At 44.1% G+C, this 20362-nt stretch overlaps 1 protein-coding gene across 1 annotated transcript; it reads left to right on the top strand.

Annotated features, from left to right (window-relative positions):
- Positions 1-288: 288 nt before the first annotated feature.
- adgrd2 (adhesion G protein-coupled receptor D2) lies at positions 289-12155 on the top strand. Its single transcript, XM_028996084.1, has 26 exons — positions 289-638; positions 746-813; positions 908-956; positions 1328-1573; positions 1652-2287; positions 5469-5594; positions 5813-5907; positions 6001-6267; positions 6617-6728; positions 6812-6946; positions 7042-7150; positions 7434-7539; positions 7636-7691; positions 7777-7903; positions 8010-8113; positions 8249-8351; positions 8522-8675; positions 9117-9250; positions 9340-9455; positions 9556-9676; positions 10577-10618; positions 10826-10879; positions 11192-11339; positions 11820-11878; positions 12019-12049; positions 12135-12155. Exons 2-26 carry the CDS (start codon positions 769-771, stop codon positions 12149-12151), a joined length of 3192 nt encoding a protein of 1063 aa, XP_028851917.1. The 5' UTR covers positions 289-638; positions 746-768; the 3' UTR covers positions 12152-12155.
- The last annotated feature ends 8207 nt before the right edge of the window (positions 12156-20362 follow it).

The raw sequence follows: 20362 nt of genomic DNA, 5'->3' as shown, positions 1-20362 counted from the left end.
ATGTCGGTTTGACTACATCATTATTTAAATGTTCTATTTCAATGACAATTTCTTTATCATTTTGGATTTTCAATTCATTTTTTTAAAGGAAAATTAGGACGTTTCTTCATTGGCTGTTCTTCATGAACTTTGCCTGACAAGGGCTGACTGCTTGTGCAATAAGGATTCTTTAAAAAAAAAATAAAAGAAAGGAAAAGAAAAACAACCTAATTTGCATGACAAAGCAGGATCCAGCACCAAAGGCTGGGACAGAGGGTCTGATTTCACTCCCCTCTCAGTGGCGGGGCTGTGGTGGGAAGGAGGAGGCAGGACTGAGTGTTCGCTCAGAACACCTGACCCTGGATGTGGAAGAAAGTGGAGGAGCGTGGTGGAGCACACATGTGAATGGAGATGCTGGGGTTACACTGAACTGGACTTTGCTGGATTAAACTGGAAACGTAAAGAGGAAGGACAGATTGAAAGTCACCCACGTTAAGAAACAAGAAAAATGACGAAAAACACACAACAACAGTGCTCCTTTGAAGGAAAGTAAATTTCATTCACATATTGATATTCTTCACACATTCTTTCACGCTCTCCTTAAACACATGCACACTCACAGACAATCCTCTGGAGCATCACAGTGGAATCCTGTCATCGTAAGTGAATTTATTTTAAACCTTCATACACATAATGTGCTTACTGTGTTCATTGCATGTAATGTAGAATATAGAAGATGTTTACTTCTGTCTGTTTAAATTGCCAGACTGAAAAGCCTTTTCAACAGAAATGATGACTGTGTCACTGTTTAAGATCATCCTGGCTCTTACCGTGGTAACGTGTTTGCTTAAAAAACTATTCCAAACGCTATAATGCATTTATATACATGTCAGGTTCTACCTCATCGTTGCCATGTTTTGTATTGAAGGTGATATTTGTCTGCGAGTCTTCGGAAGATCAAGAACCTGATTCAGGAGGTGAGTTGTGTGGCTGCTGCCTTCCTCCATCCGTCTTTAGTCCCGAGTGGGTGAAAGCCTCTTGCTGCATTTGCCAGTTCCTTTGTTACAACCAGCTGCAAAAGGCTGAGGAAAGAAAGGGCAAAGCTGAAAGAGGAATTTGCTCAAACAATTTAGTTCCTAAATGCGAGTTTTACTGGTACAGTGCAGTAGTATGATGCTAACGGTCATGAAAAAAGAGTCAGCTCCACTCCAATTCTTCCATTGAATTCCATTCAATCATTGTACCCCTAGGCATCATATATTACTGATTTGATACTCATTGATCGGAATAATATATTGAAGAATACAATATTCTCAGTCATTTGACCAAATATTATTTCACCATTTAGAATTGAAGCCCGTCCATCCCCAGATGGTCCACATAACGTCAGACAAAGTCTTCCAGCTGATCAACGTCTCGCTGAGCTTCCCCAGAGCACAGGCGTTCTGCCACAGCCAGTTCAGCAATCTGATAACCACGGATCTCCTAGAGGACGAAGAAGGAGCCCGGGAACTGCTGAAGCTGTCTGGACTTCGAGGGCCATCATGGGTCAGGGATTCCTACAAACAACCCTCACTGTCTGTCTCCAAGCAGTGTGAGTGTTCGACTTATGGTCACAAAGTTTTTATTGTAAATCAGTGGCAAGTACCTTACCCGCCTTTGTTCTTAACAGATGTGGACCTACAGGCACTTTCTTTCCTGGATGAGTCCATGGAAGGCTACGCTCGTATAAACTCGTATTTCCCCCCGTTGCCTGCAGTAACCGTGTGTGCGCGCATTCAGTGGCACCAGGAACACAACCATGTCTCCACCATCTTCTCCTACGCCGCCCCTGTCTTGATCAATGAGTTTCAGCTCCGAGGCCAGACCAAGGGAGAGGGGAGGCCTGTTCTCCTGGCCCTGATTGTTCAGGGCCACCACCAGCCGTACAAAGCCTCCTTTCCCAATGACGGGGAGTGGCACCACGTTTGCGTCAGCTGGAGAAGCGGTGACATGTTGTGGGTGATACACGTGGATGGAGAGAGGAAGGATTTTGGGTCGGTGACAGGCGCGCAACGCAACATTCACGGAGATGGGATTTTTATTATTGGGCAAGATCAAGACTCATTCGGAGGGAACTTCACTGAGCCGTTTGTGGGAAACCTCACAGACTTGAACGTGTGGAATGAAATGCTGGACGATAAGCAACTTTGGGTTCTCAAGGTCTGTCAGCCACTCTTGAACATTGAAACACTTTTCAGCTGGAACATGGAGAACCTCACCGTTCACCAAGATGTAAATAAGATTACTGCCAAGATCTACTGCCCAGGTAAGATCCCCCTGTCCATATACTATTTTTTTTTCAGATAAATCTCTGATTGTTTTGGGACAATGCTGCTTAGGTATATCAAAATGTCAAATCTAGTGGAAAAAAATGTTTTTTAATCAGGCAATCTGAAATGAATAAGTACATAGCTGAACAACTTTATCATGTGATTTACAGTTAGAAATGGGTTAGAAATGTTCTTGTTTTTGGGTTAGGGTTAGTTGCTAAGGGTTGCTAAATTTTTTTAAATAACAGATCATCTAGTGATGGATGTACCAGATGCTTCAGAAGTCGGAAGATTGAAGAAGTCAGTAATATTACTTCTTAAATTCAGATATGCCAAGATGATGAAACATAAAACATGTTAAAGAAACATACCATAGGAACTTGCATATAATAGTTGCTGAAAGTGAAAAGGAAGTGATTATCATTGTGATACACAGCAGCACAGCACACAGTGACAAAACTAAATGTGTCCTCTGTATTTAACCATCACCCTTGGTGAGCAGTCATGACAGGCGCCCGGGGAGCAGTGTGTGGCCGCCACCACTGCCCACACTAGGCCACCACTGCCCCTGATAATGGGCTTCTCCACATTTAGTCACATATTCCATTCATTAACAGCAAATTCTAGATACCATAGTAATTTACAACATGAACAATGTATGGACAGAATTTTTATCAATTAACTAATTAGAGAGAGAATATGCATGCTGAACCATTGTGCCCTCTTCGGGCATTTTTGTACATATTTTTATCATTCTGGCTGTGTTAGAGCTTCTGGCTCTAGGAAATCTTATTTTTAGCCTCATTTTTGAAATCCAGTGTTTTTACTCTTTAATGTCATCCATACTCTGGGTATGCATTTTCAATCCTCTCATACTCTTTGTGGTTTTGTGTACACGCACAAAATTGGCCAGAAAATAACATATATCAGTATTGTCTTCAGATTTTTTCAGAAATCACTTGGTCAACACTAACCCTTCACAAAATGATGAAACCTTCAATATTTTTCAAAATTTTGACACCTTAAATGTCAGTTTAAACATTTGTAGTATTGATTAATTATTTTTTAAATATTTTCCATATGATAAATAGTAGGGGGATTAGGCAGCGGTGGTACATAGAGTCTCTACATGTCAAAGACCTAAATAAATAAATAAATAAATTCATTTGTATTTTTTGTGTAGTGACAAATAATGCCTCTAGACATCCTTGTGGCCAAAAATGTACATGCAGCAAAATCTGCCAATCATGCCTTTTCATAAACCACTTAAACGAACGCGAGCTTTTTCCAAAATGATCAAACATTCAATAATTTGTGGGGTTTTTTTTTGTTCAGTTCAGCTCAGTTCATTTCCAGCAGAAGATAAGCAGGGCCTGGTGCTCTCTACAAACACACCTATTACACCTGGTGCACATGGTAGAAGATCATTTGAAATGATCCGTGCATGTTTTCAGATTCACACACACACACACACACACACACACACACACACACATACAAATCGCTAATCAGGTAGCCCCTGGTGGTCAAAGGCTCCATAATACAATTTCCAAAAATACAAGGATTTCATGCCTTGGCCTACAATGAGAAAATGGTTGAATGTGGTGCAACAGAGTAAAAATGTCTATAACTAAACTATATAATCTAAATTAAATGATGACTTTGCTGAATGCACGATTTTATCCCACCAATTACCAATTTTACCAGTGCCTCATCCTCCTACTATTTTTATATATATAAATAGCCTTTGAGTTATTTTTTTTTAATAAATAAATGCAGCACAGCACATGGTACATTCAGCGAAATGTGTCCGCTTTTAACCCATCACCCTTAGTGAGCAGTGGGCAGCCGTGACAGGCGGCTGGGAGCAGTGTGCGGGGACGGTACTTTCCTCAGTGGCACCTTGGCAGATTGGGATTCGAACCAGCCACCTCCGGGGTGCTTCCTTAACCGCCAGGCCACCACTGCCACTAGTGATACAAAGGATTAAAATGGCAATTAAATAACTAAAGTCCAATTTTGGAATATTTGTTAATTTTGTGAAGATTACACAAAAATATTGATGTATAAGTGTGATGCCCTCAGGGCCATGGGGCTGATTATGGAGTCCTGATCCATTGCACCTGGCACCAATTGGGCTTAATGGATTGGGACTCCCATAAAACCGGAGTGTAGCCAGGACACCACGGCTGCGACATTGAAGTGGAACTTATGACTTACTTAATGTCTGTCTTCAGCTCCTTGTAATCGCCACACGCCTGTGGGTCTGTTTGTGTTTTTTCCTTTGTTGTTTCCCCAGTTTTGGCCCTCATGCCATTTTTCCTTTGTGTTCAATAAATCCCATTTGCCAAGATGTCCCATTTGCCTTCCCCCCTGTCAGCCCGGGGACGTGACAATGAGGACTTTATGGCAGATTTTGCGCATGTACGTTTTTGGTCACAAGGGTACAAAAGGGAGTATTTGACACTACACAAATAATACTAATGTAATCAAAAATCTTTATTGAATGCTTGATCATTTTGTGAAGGGCTCAAGTTGATTAAGTGATTTATACAAACAAAATTGAAAAAGTTATTGATGTATGAGGATTTTATGGCCGATTTTGTGCGTGTACATTTTTGTACATGAAGAGGGCGAGAGGGTAGTCCCAAGGAACGGGGCAAAAGGTTAAACATGATTTAGTGTCTACTAAATCATTGTAGCCTATTATGCAGGCCTCAGTCTAAAAAGGGAGCAGATAACTTACAGCCAGTCTATACAGCCTGTGTTAGAAATAGACCTAAACCAATGCAGGGTCAATGAGCAGAGTACCATGGGAAAATCCACGAGAACGAATGCCAGGAAGATGACTGGACTATTTCTTATTCACTGCTTTTGAATATATTTGGCATTTACTGAAACTCGATTGCAAAATGCAGCCACATTTTGCACGGTTCTACTGATGGAAGTCTTGGTTTTGAAATTCCCACAAATCTGAACTGACAAGAAGCTGAATAGATATTTACTCCCAAAACAGCAGGAATCAAGTTTGTATTGAAGGTGCCTTGAAATCCCATCAATAGAATTGTATTCCAAAACAAAACATCTTTGGGAAGTCCATTATGCTAACACAAAGAAAGAAGAGCTCAGTGAGCTCACAATGGTTTGCTGCTAAGCAGGTATGTCTGCTTTTCACAGGCATCTTGAAGCTGGAGGACAGACATGACTGTAAAGTCCTGGAGGGATGGTCTTCACATGGCCTACCCCGATATGGAACCACACTTTGTTCTGAGCTTTTACCATTTATCTGTAAAACCACTAAAGGTAAGACCACAAGTGCTGAGTTTTAAACAGTTTTAAGAGACGGCCTTATCCCGAGTGACTTACATTCGGTAGATACAGGGACAGTCCCACTAGAGCGGCTTGCTCAGGGGCACAATGGTAGTAAATAGGCAAGTGTGTAGCCTGCTAGGCTACTACCACCCTAGTCTTCAGGCAGCCAGTCGTGCTGTGTCTTCATCTTGTCAATTGAACTGTTTCAGAGAGCTATCTGAAGATGAAGGAACTGAAGGAGACTCAGAGTTCTCACCCCACTCCTTTCATGAACCATCTAATGCAACTTTCTGGTAGTACCCTGGTAAGCATTGTTATACCATCAGTAGCTTCAAAAAACATTTTTGCCACGACTGTACGTATTATCAAAGGCCTCTGTTTGTGATTGGATGTTCAGGTGCTGGGAGGCCCACCTGCAAAACTGAGCTGGAAGCAGGTTTCCCATCTGCTGAACGTGTCACAACAGGCTTTGAACAGCGCACAGGGACACCTGGACCCCAGCGACATGCTGTCGCTGATGCAGATCCTCAGCTTTGCAGCTGAAGTGCCCTCCAATGCCACCATCAGCCTGTCCGCCGCTGAACTGCTGAGTCAGCACTTCCTTGCGGTCGCTGACCAGGTCATCAGTGCCGAAAATGTTCACCTGTGGAACACAATCAAACAGGTAAGACCCTTGATGGTTCCGTATTTAAGATAAATTAAATATTGAGTCAACATTGGAAAAATATTTATTGACTTTTGTTGATCTGCGATTGTTTCTTGCAGGTAGAACACTGTTTTTTAATATTAGCAAGTTAGTGCACCAATTTGTGAATTTGTTTTCTTCTAATCTCCACAACCTATCATTACCAGTATCATTAATAAGCGCTCAACAAGGAACTGTTGGAAAATATCTGTATTGTCCAACTTGAGCAGTTGAGTGAAGCCAAGCTTCTCAGAGCTCACATACTATGGTTGTGTAACCATTAAAAACAAGGAGTTTTTTCAAACATTGCGTTCTCACATTGCTTCAGGTTGCCAGTGGACCAATGGCTGTTGTCCGGAGTATAGACCGCATGGTGTCCAACCTAAACCCCTTGTTGATTGGTGACAGAGAAAGAGTTCAGATCCATAGTGACAAAATAAGTGAGTTATATCTTACAACAAATTATTTTTCAGGTTTTGACAGTGAAAATACTGCAAAAACATATCAATACTATCTCATTCAGACCTACAGGTGCAGCAAAGGAATCTGGGAAATTATACAGATGACTCTAAATTCTGTGGTCCACATGTGGAGCATTTCATAGGCCAAGACTGTATTTCACTCCCATCTCAGAACATGCAAGAACTTCACGTTAATGGTATGAACAAAGCAGTCCTCCAGATTACAGTCCTGTTGTGACTGCAGATTGTGCCAAATGTTACGGTCACATTTTATTTCCTACTGTGTTAACAGGATTTAGGAAGGTCACACTGCTGAACACATGGTATGACTCTCTGCATAAGTTCTTCAGCATGGAGGAGAACATCACAGTGTTCCCAGTCGTTAGCGATGGGACACAGAAGTAGGTTTCACACTTCTACCCACTCCAAACAGAGTCACACTGTCAAATATTGTTCGCAGTTGTACGACATGCCAACTCCAAGTTGAAAAAATAAAGTTCCTCACCAGTATGTTCCAACCAACGACCTTGAGAGATAATATCTGAATCATCCAGCTCACTTCAGGGGTTGCAACCAATAACAAATGTAATATTCTGGACAGTATGCAACAGTATGTTGTATAAATTGAATGATATCTCCATATGGGTTGCTACTTCTGCTAACCATTCTGATGTCTGTTTTCAGGTACCTGGGCACCATATTAGGGTCCTCTGTCATCTCCAGTACTGTTCTGGGTGATGGCCAACCTATAAGCATGGGAGTCCAGTTCCAGTTACAGCACAGGACGCAGGCAAGACATTTCTGTTTTAACATAAATTAATTAGAAATACAAATTTACAAAGTGTAACAACATATTAGTCTGTCTGATTAATGTTATTTTTACCAGACTAATGTCAATGTGGAGTATTCTCCAGTGTGTGCATACTGGGATTTCAACTTAATGTGAGTATGATTTGAAAAGCAGTGATGACATACTTAAAAAACTGCCCTTAAATGAATCTGGAAGTTGGTTTGGTTTTTCTCACAGGCCGGAGGATGGAGGCAGTTGGTCCACCCAAGGTTGTGAGGTTATAGTCAGCCACTTCAGCCACACCACGTGTTTCTGCAACCACACAACCAATTTTGCCCTGCTTCTCCAGGTCTATGAAGTTCAGGTAGCACTGCACATCCAGCCTAACATTGCATATTTTCTGCACAGTCCACCTTAGCAAAAAAATTAACCATCACACTGCTGTTGTGAAATGTTTCCTGGGATTCCAGAGGAGCCCGGAAGATGAGAAAGCTCTGCAGATGCTCACCTTCATTGGCTGTGGAGTGTCTTTGTGTGGGTTGGGTCTCACACTTATCCTTTTTACTGCCGTGGGGTGCGTGTCACTAAGACTGCTAAAATTAATTTTCACTTCCAATTTGTTACAGTTCCTCAATGGTTGTTCTGCATGAACAAGTAATGGCAGCATAAAGTGACAAACATCTGATTACTGTTGTACTCCCATATTTAGAGTGCCTAAGTCAGACCGCACCACAGTACATAAGAACCTGATCGTGGCATTAGCTGCTGCTCAGCTCCTCCTCATGATCAGTGAGTGGGCTGCTGCTAATCAGGTAAGAAACACAGTTGCTGGTAAATATGTGGCCTGTTTAGCTTTTGCCCTGCCAAAAAAAATGATTTAAGTTGACCAGGGTGATTGTAGGATCTCTAATTATGCCTGTGACAGTCGGTTAGTGTGATGCATGTGATGCCTGTGAACTGCATTCTGCTGTATGTCTTCTAGGATGCTTGCTTGCTGGTGACGGCCCTGCTCCACCTCTTCTTTATGGCTTCCTTCACATGGATGCTGGTGGAGGGGTTGCTGCTGTGGAGTAAAGTGGTGTCTGTAAACATCAGTGAGGAGAAACGAATGCGTCTCTACTACACACTGGGCTGGGGTATGAGCGCAATCTCCTGTCTGGGATCATGGTGTCCACCCAAATATAAAATGAGTCTTAATTCATGGCCAGAAGAAAACAGCTTTTTGTCAAGCCTAGTTTTACATAGAAAGTTATTTGGGAGGCTAAGATAGGCTGTTGTTTTTAATATAATTGACACCATTAAATCAGTTGTAGTGATCTTGTCAAATTCACAATTAACACAGATAAATTAATGTGCATTTCATTCATGTAAATAACAAGTGCAGTAAAAAGTAAAAATAAATGGCAATGAATCTGGCAACAGTGCTAGCCAGATAACTTTTTTGTCAAGACCAACACAACGTTTTTTCAGTTGTATTTTGAGAAATACAGTCTGGGTCAATATGGTATTTGTGAAAATGTTCACATAAAACCATTTCTCCTTAACACGTCTACCCTTCCTGTTGTGGTTCTCCCCAGGTCTCCCAGTAATTATAGTTACTATAACCTTGCTGGTTTCCCTCAACAAGTACAAAGCTGAAAACCACTGCTGGCTCAATGTCAAGTCCAGTATTATTTGGGCTTTTGTGGGTCCAGTTCTCGTAATCTTATCAGTATGTATCTTCTTTCTATCTTCCTTTAAAACAATGTATACCTGATAACTGTGAAAATTGGAAGTCATGCCTTAATGAATTGATTCTAGATAAATGCTGTAGTCCTCTGCCGAGTTATCATGGTAACAGTCAGCAGTGCTCGGCGTCGGGCAAAGATGCTCAGTCCAAGTTGCGCTTCAAAACTCCACACCTTTGACCTTACCTGGTAAGTCTTTGTCTTTTACTGTGTATGTAAGCATTTATCTTAGATGTGTATATAAAATTTTTTTTTATAAAAATAAATGGTTATAAAATGGTGGTTTCAGGGCGGCAGCACGTCCTGTTCTGATCTTGCTGCCCGTGCTGGGCCTCACCTGGCTGTGTGGAGTGCTGGTTCACCTGTCTGTGGTTGTGGCATATCTCTTTATTGCCCTGAACGCATTTCAGGTCAGATTCAATCCACTGGCGAGAATTTACAAATGCATGAAACTAGATGGGAAAAAGCATGTGCACAGAATACCACGTGATTTGATACTGTAATTTGTAGATAGTAATTTGATTCTGTAATTTGTGGACAATTTTGTTATTTGTTTTTTTTGGTTAGGTATTGAGTCTCGTGTGGTATTTTGTAGGCTGAACACACTACAATCATGTGAGAGAGATGGAAAGGGAATAAGTCTAAAAGTTTAACAGTGTCTTTATCTACAAGAAATTGCTATAATGTATATTTTAAACTATGACGGAGACAAGTGAGGGAAAGAATCTTAGAAGGGCAGCAATTAGGACATGATCTAGAACTAAATAAAATGCAAATAAAAATGAGTATTTTTTTAATTTACGCCTTGATTCACGTCACATGATTCACATCTGTAAATCGCATGTCATATGGCACACGCGGTGCGGGTTTCTAAAATAAACAATGAAGGAAAAATTTGGTATGTTTGGGAAAGAAGCTTATGACGGTACAATTTATCTGTATTTTATGATGCTTTCCACTTCTATTTGCCTTAGGGGCAAAATAAAAACGATCCATACAAGTTTCTTTCCAGCACTACGGATATAATAATGCACAGCATCGTTTTTTTATTGAGTGTTCACAGTGTATCCAGTGTTCACAAATTACATCCACGACTGAAACGTTCCTATTCTCAACCAAGTTTATACCACATGAAACTACGAGTTGAGGGTGCATTAATGTGCAACTCTCGAATCAGTAACTGTTATTTATCTTTATTCTTTTTGAACATGAAGGGAACATAAATGGACTGTTTTAGATCTTTAAAAAAAAGACAATTTTCTAAAAAAAAATCTTTACAATTCTGTATTTCTGTTGCCTTCTCTTTACAGGGATTGTATATATTTTTGGTGTATGCAGTTTACAACAGTGAGGTATGTAGCAAATCACACTGGCCAGTAAATAACCTTACCCAGTCTGGGCCTACATGCAATTTTCAATGACGTTTGCTCTTTGAAACACTAGATGTGTAATTATGCTCAAATCAAGCGGTACAAGGAAACTGGGTGTAACTGAATCTCTGTGCATTGTAAAAAGTCAGAAAAAAAGACCTTTGTACATCAGTGGCCTGTGTCTTACAGGTGAGAAATGCCATAAAAAGAATACAAGAGAAGAGGAAAGCTTTGTCTTTCACGGTGAGGAGACATTACTCGTTTATAAATCTGCATACTCAATGAATGGAAATTTGAATAAAAAACATTTATTTAATCAAGAATTTGTTTTGGATACTAAAATCAATGCATCATGTAATGAAACATAACCACTAAATCACTCAGCATGTAACCTACGACGAATTATTGCAAGAAAAGTTCTTCAGATTGATAATAACATTTTATTTAAAAAAATATGTCTTATAATATGAGTAATTTTAGATCATTTATAAGAAAAGAAAAAAATGTGTTGTTGCTTTCATTTAAGTCATATGAAGTGTGTACCTCTTCCTGCAGAACTGCTCTCAACCTATCAGCTTCATGCCTTCACAAAGGACCCCTGCTGCGTCATGGGCTCAGACTATACCCAGTCCATCCAGCCTAGACAGCAGCGACACCTCTAGCCCCATACCTAGTACAACCAGCTCATTGGTTTTTAAGAATGGTAGGTAACACATTTAGCATATGGATCCTAAAAGATGCATATGCAATTTTACTAATCTGTTTTACAGTTAAGCAAATAGCAGCGAACATTTTCCTCATAGACGTCAATACAGCACAATAATATTCCCTGTTGGAATCCCACATAGGGATTCAGTCCCTGCTGATAAGCTGTCAAAGCTAGAGGAGCAGCAAGGAAATTTTTCACTATTGGATGACCAGCATTGACCAGTTTTTCAGGCTGGCCATTCCAGCTAAAAGACCAGCATACTGGCCTCAGCAGGAATTTTCAAAGCTGAAGAAAACTCTGAAATGCTACTACTGCCCCCTACTGCTGAAGGAGCTAAACTTGAAACTTAATACAGTATATGAAATATTATATATGATGCAGCATGTGATCATAAGATTAGAAAACAACAAGCAGCATTTTGAAGTGATGAAACATGCACTCAGGATCATGAAACTGTTTTTTTTTGTTTTGCAGAGAGTTTTAGAAAGGATAGCTGTATAAGCTTCTCTCTGAAACCAGTTTCTGGAAACCAGGTAAGGGTGCTCTCATGCTGTGATTGACTGACAGGCTTCTAACGAACACAATTTTACCTGCATTAAATGTATTACATTTCTTGACAGTTCAATTCTGCATTGTCATTTGATCAATGCCATGTTCCTCATTATCTTATTAGGTGATTCAGTTGACTGCATTCAAGCCCACAGGTAATGAGAATATTTACTGGAGTGTTATACTGTTTGACATCCCTCAGCTAGTGGTTTCATGGAACATGATCTTTTCCCCCCCTAGGCTCAGTTTCAGTTTGATGCTGAAAAAAATAATTATGGGATGATGGCAGAACACAGTTCACAAGGAAAGAGTCATAAAGAAAGTTGGAGTCACTAATCCACACACACACACACACACACACACACACACACACTCATAAAGAAGTAACTAGATAGAGACCTGCCTCCCCGATAAAGCACCTCGTCCAAGGAGCACTGGCATTCCCAGGGGAAAGAAAAGGGAGACGAGGATGATAACCTTGAGAAGAGGTCACAAAGCCGCCTGCGAGATGACCTTTTATGCAAAAGGCTGTTGGTACTATGTACATACTGTGTGTTTCTAAGAAAACATGTATCTGAGTTCGCTGGCACTGGAGGGTGTTTGTCTCTCATAATAATATTACTGTACAGAACCAAGTACATAAAAATGAATCAGTACAGTCAGGATCGCTAATGGTAGAAATGTTTCAGTCCGACCAGACAATGTGATTGTGTTGTCAGTATTCAGATGTGGTAGATCTCTATTGATAACATAGTATTATTTGTGCTTACGATTATGCTGCTAAATAAAAGCAAGTGGAGACCATGGCGTGAAACTCTTATTATTGTTCGGTTATTTACACAAGCGACTGTTTGGGTTAGTGAGGCCCGTGTGATAGTGGCAGCCCATCATCTAAAACTCAATCCCACCAAAACAGAACTAATATTCATTCCAGACGATTCCTCACCCCGTCAGGATCTTGCTATCTACCTGGACAACTCTCAGATCTTTCCTTCTGCAACTACACGCAACCTTGGAGTAACTATAGACAACCAACTCTCCTTCTCGACTCACATCACCAATCCTTTCCGGTCATGTAGATTCCTTCTTGTCACATGATTTCATCATGTGACCGGGAGGAACACGGAAACGAGGTAACGTGACTCCTATATATTAGGCTGGAGAGCAGCTGCCAATTGCTCAGTCATTGAATGACGCACGCCATTCGACTCGGCCCCGAAAACCTTCAACCCAGTAAGACCGTACCTGTCCTCTCTGTTCTCCTGATCCACGAACTCCTTCCTGTCGCCCTGTCCTGCCCTGTCTTGTGTCTTAATACGCGAACGACAACATCAGTGTGGTGTTGCGGCTCGCGCCGTCCACGTTCGCAGATTAACGCGGAGGAACTTACCTGCCTCCCTGCGTCCCGCCGCACCGAGGTCTCTCGTTTCCTCCTACACGTCTCTCTGATTCTGGTCCCGGTTCTCGTTACAGAATGACTGAGCCAGAATTACGCGCTTCACAACTCGCTGCTTTATGCGATCGAATAGCGCGGCAGGAGAATCTTTTTGGAAGTCTGTCGCAGGAGGTTCGCTTCCTGCGGCAGCGCGTTCATGAGATGACTGTCGCGCACCGAGAGCATGAAGCGGCGAGCGCTGCGCAGAGCCCTCGCCCCCCCGCGCCTCCCGAACCCAGTTTGCTGCTCCCGGAGCGCTGGAACGGGACCGAGGGGAGCGGCGAGGCGCTCCTCACCGCTCTCTCGTTGATTTTCGAGCTGCAGCCTAGCCGCTACCCCAGCGCCCGGTCCCGCATCGCCTTATTACTAACCCGGCTCGGTGGTTCCGCAGCAGAGTGGGCGGCTGCACGAATTAGTTCCCCCAGTTCTGCGTCTCTCTCATATACCGAATTCGTGGAGGAATTAAAAATCACCTTCTGCCATCCGGACGGTGTGGAAGACGTCGCGTCGCAGCTGTACCATCTGCGCCAGGGTTCCTCATCTGTCAGCCAGTTTACCGCCAGATTCCGGACCCTGGCTGCAAAGAGTCCGCTGGGTGACCACGCCCTCCGGATGATGTACTATGAGGGACTGGCCCCACGAATTCGTGGTGAGATGGTCAGCCGGGAGATGCCAGCAACGTATGAGGCCCTCATACAACTCGCGCTGCGGATTGATCGCCACCTGCTGGCACTCCCGAAAACTGCGGCCCCCACTCCGACCCTGCATCATGATTCGTATCCGAGAGGGCGATGAGTGGAAAACCGCCTTCATCACCCCCACTGGTCATTTTGAATCCCTTGTCATTCCATTCGGTCTATGCAACGCACCCACCGTCTTCCAGCAGTTCATCAACGATACTCTCCAGGACATGCTGGGACGGTGGGTGTATGCCTACCTGGACGACGTACTCATTTACTCACCCACTCTGGAATCCCATATTCAACACGTGAGAGCAGTACTAAAGAGATTGCTCGCCCACCGACTGTACTGTAAGCTGGAGAAATGCGCCTTCCACCAGCGCTCCACCACGTTCCTGGGTTTTACCATCTCATCCCAGGGTGTGGCCATGGAGCCCAAGAAGCTGGAAGCAGTGGCGTCATGGCCCTTACCCACGACGCTGAAGCAACTGCAACGGTTTCTTGGGTTTGCAAATTTCTATCGTCGCTTCATCCGTGGCTACAGTATGGTCGCAGCACCCCTCACTGCTCTCACCAAACCTTCACCACGTCCGTTCCGCCTAACCCCGGAGGCCATTCAAGCGTTTAAATCTTTGTGTCGTCATTTCACCATCGCTCGCATTCTTCAACACCCAGATCCTTCCCTTCCATTTGTTGTAGAAGTGGACGCGTCAGAGGTGGGTGCTGGCGCCGTCCTCTCTCAACGCGGTCTGGACCGGAAATTGCACCCGTGTTGCTTCTTCTCGCGGAAGTTCACCCCTGCACAGCGGCGATACGGGGTGGGGGACCGTGAGCTGCTGCCAGTCAGGTGGGCCCTCGAGGAGTGGCGGCACTGGCTACAAGGCAGTGACACCCCCTTTCTGGTCTGGACCGATCACCAAAACCTCATATCAATCAAAGCTACCAAACAACTGAATCCCCGCCAGGCGAGGTGGGCATTATTTTTCGAGCAATTCAACTTTCAACTCTCCTACCGTCCCGGGTCCAAAAATCAAAAGGCCGATGCTCTTTCCCGTCAACACGCCCCAGACTCACCATCCTCTGACCCCGAACCCGTTCTTCCTCCTCATCGCATCCTAGGCCCTCTCCGGTGGTCCCTCGAGACAAAGGTCCGGGCGGCCCAGGCATCCGACCCTGGCCCAGACAACACCCCACCCGGGTGCCTGTACATCCCAAATACCTGCCGGCCCGATGTACTGCATTGGGGCCATTCCTCCGTCCTCTCAGGCCATCCAGGACGCCAACGGACCTTCTCCTTCATTCGCCGAGCATTCTGGTGGCCTTCAGTACGGCGGGACGTACAGGCCTACGTGGATGCCTGTGACGTCTGTGCCCGGGCCAAGACTCCCAACACTCCGGCTGCTGGGCCCCTGCGTCCCCTTCCCATTCCTCATCGCCCCTGGACCCACCTCGCCTTGGACTTCATCACCGGCCTCCCTGAAGCTAGTGGTATGACCACCATCCTGACCACAGTGGATCGTTTCTCCAAAGCGGTCCACTTGGTGGCCCTGCCCGGCCTACCATCCTCTGCCACGACCGCTGACCTCATGCTTCAACACGTGGTCCGCCTCCATGGGTTCCCCCAGGACATCGTCTCTGATCGGGGACCCCAATTCGTCTCAGCTGTGTGGAAGGCGTTCTGTCGCCTTATTGAATCGACCTGCAGCCTCTCCTCTGGCTACCATCCCCAGACCAATGGTCAGGTGGAGAGGGCCAACCAACTGCTGGGACGATACCTGCGGTGCTTTGCGTCAGAACACCAACGCACCTGGCCCGGGTTTCTCCTGTGGGCGGAGCTGGCCCACAACCTGCAAGTCTCCTCTGCCACTGGCCATAGTCCCTTTGAGATCTGCCATGGATATCAGCCCCCCATCTTCACGCACCAGGTGCCTGCAGGTGGGGTCCCCTCGGCCCGTCAGATGATCCGCGGTTGCCGAAAGGCCTGGAAATCTGCACGGTCGGCCCTCCTCATCGCCTCCCGAAGGATGTCCACCCAGCACGATCGCCGGCACCCTCGTCGACTGCACTTCCGAGTGGGACAGAGGGTGTGGCTGTCCACCAAGGACCTACGTCTCAGGAATGAGTCACACAAACTGTCCCCTCGATACATCGGACCATTCCGGATCCTCAGTCGGATCAACCCCCTCACATACCGTCTCCAACTCCCTCCTGCCATCCGTGTCCATCCGGTCTTCCATGTCAGTAAACTCAAACCCTATGTCCGATCCTCGCTTCATCCTCCGGCTCCGGCTCCGGATCCGCCACCGCCACGCATCGTCGACACTGTGGAGCGCATTATTGCCTCTCGCCACAGAGGTCGGGGGGTCCAGTACCTGGTGCATTGGACCGGCTATGGACCAGAAGAACGGTCTTGGATCCCGAGTCGTTTCATCCTGGACCCTTCTCTGGTGACTGAGTACCGGCAGCATACCGCCGCCGCTCCGGGGCCATCGGGGGTCGGCCCTGGAGGGGGGGGGGGGGGGGGTACTGTCACATGATTTCATCATGTGACCGGGAGGAACACGGAAACGAGGTAACGTGACTCCTATATATTAGGCTGGAGAGCAGCTGCCAATTGCTCAGTCATTGAATGACGCACGCCATTCGACTCGGCCCCGAAAACCTTCAACCCAGTAAGACCGTACCTGTCCTCTCTGTTCTCCTGATCCACGAACTCCTTCCTGTCGCCCTGTCCTGCCCTGTCTTGTGTCTTAATACGCGAACGACAAAATCAGTGTGGTGTTGCGGCTCGCGCCGTCCACGTTCGCAGATTAACGCGGAGGAACTTACCTGCCTCCCTGCGTCCCGCCGCACCGAGGTCTCTCGTTTCCTCCTACACGTCTCTCTCGTTCTGGTCCCGGTTCGCGTTACACTTCTCTACAATTTCAGACGAATCCGCCCTTATCTGTCAACACAGGCCACCCAGATACTGTTTCAGTCCTCAGTAATCTCAAGACTGGACTACTGTAACTACCTTCTAGCTGGTCTACCACTATCTACCATCCGACCTCTACAACTAATACAAAATGCAGCAGCACGACTGATCTTCAACCTTCCCAAATTCTCCCACACCACCCCACGCCTGTTTGGCCAGTGGTGGCCTAGCAGTTAAGGAAGCGGAAGCCCCATACCTTGTACGGAAAGGAAGCCAGAGAAGCAAAGTTACTATTGAGGTGCCACTGAGCAAAGCACCGTCCCCACACACTGCTCCTCGGGCACCTGTCACCAAGGGTGATGGTTAAAAGCAGAGGACACATTTTGTCATGTGCACCGTGCTGCAGTGTATCACAATGTGTCACGGGTGGGCGGGACATGGCATGAAGGAGGACGCATTCGCACGATCACAGGACAGGGGTTTAATACAAACTTCACAAGACAGGGGAACATGAACACGCACAATGACCCGACGGCGATCAGACACGAACAGGATAGTTTTATACAATTATATAAATATACACCAGGTGAACACGATCAGGGAACATTACACAGGACGAACATGAAACTCCGGTCCGGACCCTGGATCCAGAGTAACCCCTGCCGGTCCGGATCATGACACAATGACAATCACATCGCTTTCACTTCACTTTCACTGCTACACTCCCTCCACTTGCTCAAATTCTGATGCTGGCTTACAAAGCCAAACATGGCGTTTCACATCCTACCTGCACCTCGCACTCTTCGACCCTCCAGTACTGCTCGCCTGGTCCACTCGTCAACCACACAGAGGAAGACACTCGTCTAGACTCTTCTCTGTCTTGGTGGTGGAATGAACTTCCCCTCGAGGTCAGAACAGCAGAGTCGCTGAGAATTTTCAAAGAATACGTAGACTAACTTGTAACTTTCTTAAAGCCTGAACTATGTAAGTCGCTCTGGATAAGGTTGGCAAAAATGGCATAATTGTAAATGTAAATGTGCACCTTTCACTCACAAGCGTTTAATTGTGGTGGAATGTTAAAGCAGACATGACTGCATGAGTGTGTCTCATATATCTGTTTGTGCTTGAAACAGTGGCGGTATACACATATACATTTACATTTACAACAGTTTTAAGCTCATTTAACCACGCTCCTCTGATGGTGGAAGCGAATATGCGGGACTTTTGCGCCGTCCTTGACAAATGACGTTATTCATGTTACAAACCAGAACACCTCTCTTCCTACTCTCACCTCTTAGGAGAGGCACAGCTTCTTTTCTGGCACCTGAATATCCTGCAGTTCTTGACAAAACTATACAAGATGCCTCTGTGTATGGACACGCCTGGTCTATAGTTATTTTTTCCAAATAAGGAGGATAATTGAAACAAATACCGTCCTCAAGTTCTTTAGCAAGCGACGTTTACTTAACGAAATCCAACAAGAAGCATGATGCGAAAACAGATGGAAATAATCCTGTGACATGTTGTTTTGTAGTTTCATTAAAGGGAAATAACAAACCATGTCCATTTTGTGTTGAATTTCAACACCAATGCAAATTCTTTAACGTAAGGATGATCACAGTCAAATTCCAGCAGGGAAAAGGGGATTTTATATGCTCTACTGTGGATTCTATTGAAATAGTTGGTAGGTTTATAAGCTTGTTTAGTTGATTTGCAGTGTGGACAAATTTCAGCTAATAAAGGCATGAGGATCATTTTGAACAGTAGTTTATTGAAGAATTTAAAGAGCAAGTTAATTTAGAGTCAGACAAGATCTGTGGTCACATAGCTTGTAACACCACAAAACCATCATCATATAAAATCATTACTTATAGTTCTTTTAAAACCCAGACTGTTCCTCCTTCCCCAGTGTTCCCATTGCCCATGCTAAACCAATCACTTCCTCTCTCCACACACCCGTTCACCCTCACCTCCAATCACCCTCCAGCGCTTCCACCGCCGCCGCTGCTGTATCCTCTCCCGTTCCTGTGTGCCATTCCATTCTTACTCCGGTGTTTTAATGTTGTAAAAATATTAATCGCAACACTGACACCTTCAGTGAAGTTGCATAAGATTCACATTTATTTGGTTTAACATTCTAATACATTCTAAACATGCTTTTAACAACACATAGCAATCACAGTCTTCACAGGTAGTACAACAACAGCTGAAATGATCAGACACGGGAGTGTTTCCGTATACCGGTGACTCTCATGTCTGTACAAATGTAAGAACTGATCATTTTCAACGCACCAGTACTGTCAAAATGTAATTACTATTGATAGTCCTTCAAGCACCAATCAGTGTACCCGTATCAGTCGATCAAAATAAAGCTGATTGGCTAAAAAGTGTCACAGCATTAAAATAGTTGAACATATTACATTAGTATGGAAACAAATGTAAAAAATATCAGTTTGACAAGAATTACATTCTTCATGAAAATAATTCAGTCTTTACAACACGAAACACTGAGATTAAAGGTGGCGTCACCTCCTAAACACTCTTAGAGAAATATTTACTTCTAGAAAGATTTGTCTTTCAAAAATCATGGAATCCAGAAAGATGCTGACCACCAATATGTAAGCATGAACTGTTACTGTTGTTAGAGGCTGTAGTACAGTGTGAGGTAGCACAGATAAAGATGGTAATACTTGTGGCTTATAAGCAAGTTCTAAAAGCCAATAAATAAGTTTAAATGTGACTATGAAAGTACATACAACGATAAAACATAAAAGAGGTAGTTTCAAAGTAAGAATTACAATTATGCATAAAATAATTAAATGTAATAGCATAAATTATTGTAGAATAATAACCAATAAGACCATTTTTAAGGTGTGAATAAACTGAACAGGAGCTACACCTCAGTTTAAAGGCTTGGGTATCATGGAGGCTTCTCTAAAAAGTATTAATCCCTGAGTTTTAGAATGACCTAACCAAAATCATCCCAGCCATCTAGTGACAAATGAAACCTACAGTTTCAACAAATCTTATAATAGCTGTAGGACTTTTGAAACCGGTGATAGAAATAGTTTCCATAAAGAATGGGTCTAGAAATAAAATACTGCATTGCTGCACTGAGGTGTAAGAAATGCCAACAATGCAGCAAAGAACATGAACATGGCAGTCGGATTTGCATAATTGGTATGGCATGTCATTGTCTGGTGCAAAATGTAAACATTTTTTTTTACACATTTGGTTAACACGGAATGTTAGCAAAGAACAGAAATTAATTTCTTTTTTTCCCCCACACACATGGCAAATCCCTGAAAAAGGTTTTCATTAAAACCATAGCCACTGGACGGCCACAAATGCTGCCAGAGTCTTGTGTTTTGAGGAAGCTACCCTTCATCATGTAATCACCCCTCAATTTCATCACAGCTTTTAAATAACTCCCCCTTAG

This window comes from Denticeps clupeoides, chromosome 11 (genome assembly GCF_900700375.1).
Source record: "Denticeps clupeoides chromosome 11, fDenClu1.1, whole genome shotgun sequence".
NCBI lineage: Eukaryota > Metazoa > Chordata > Actinopteri > Clupeiformes > Denticipitidae > Denticeps > Denticeps clupeoides.
This window is presented reverse-complemented; position numbering and strand designations above follow the sequence as displayed.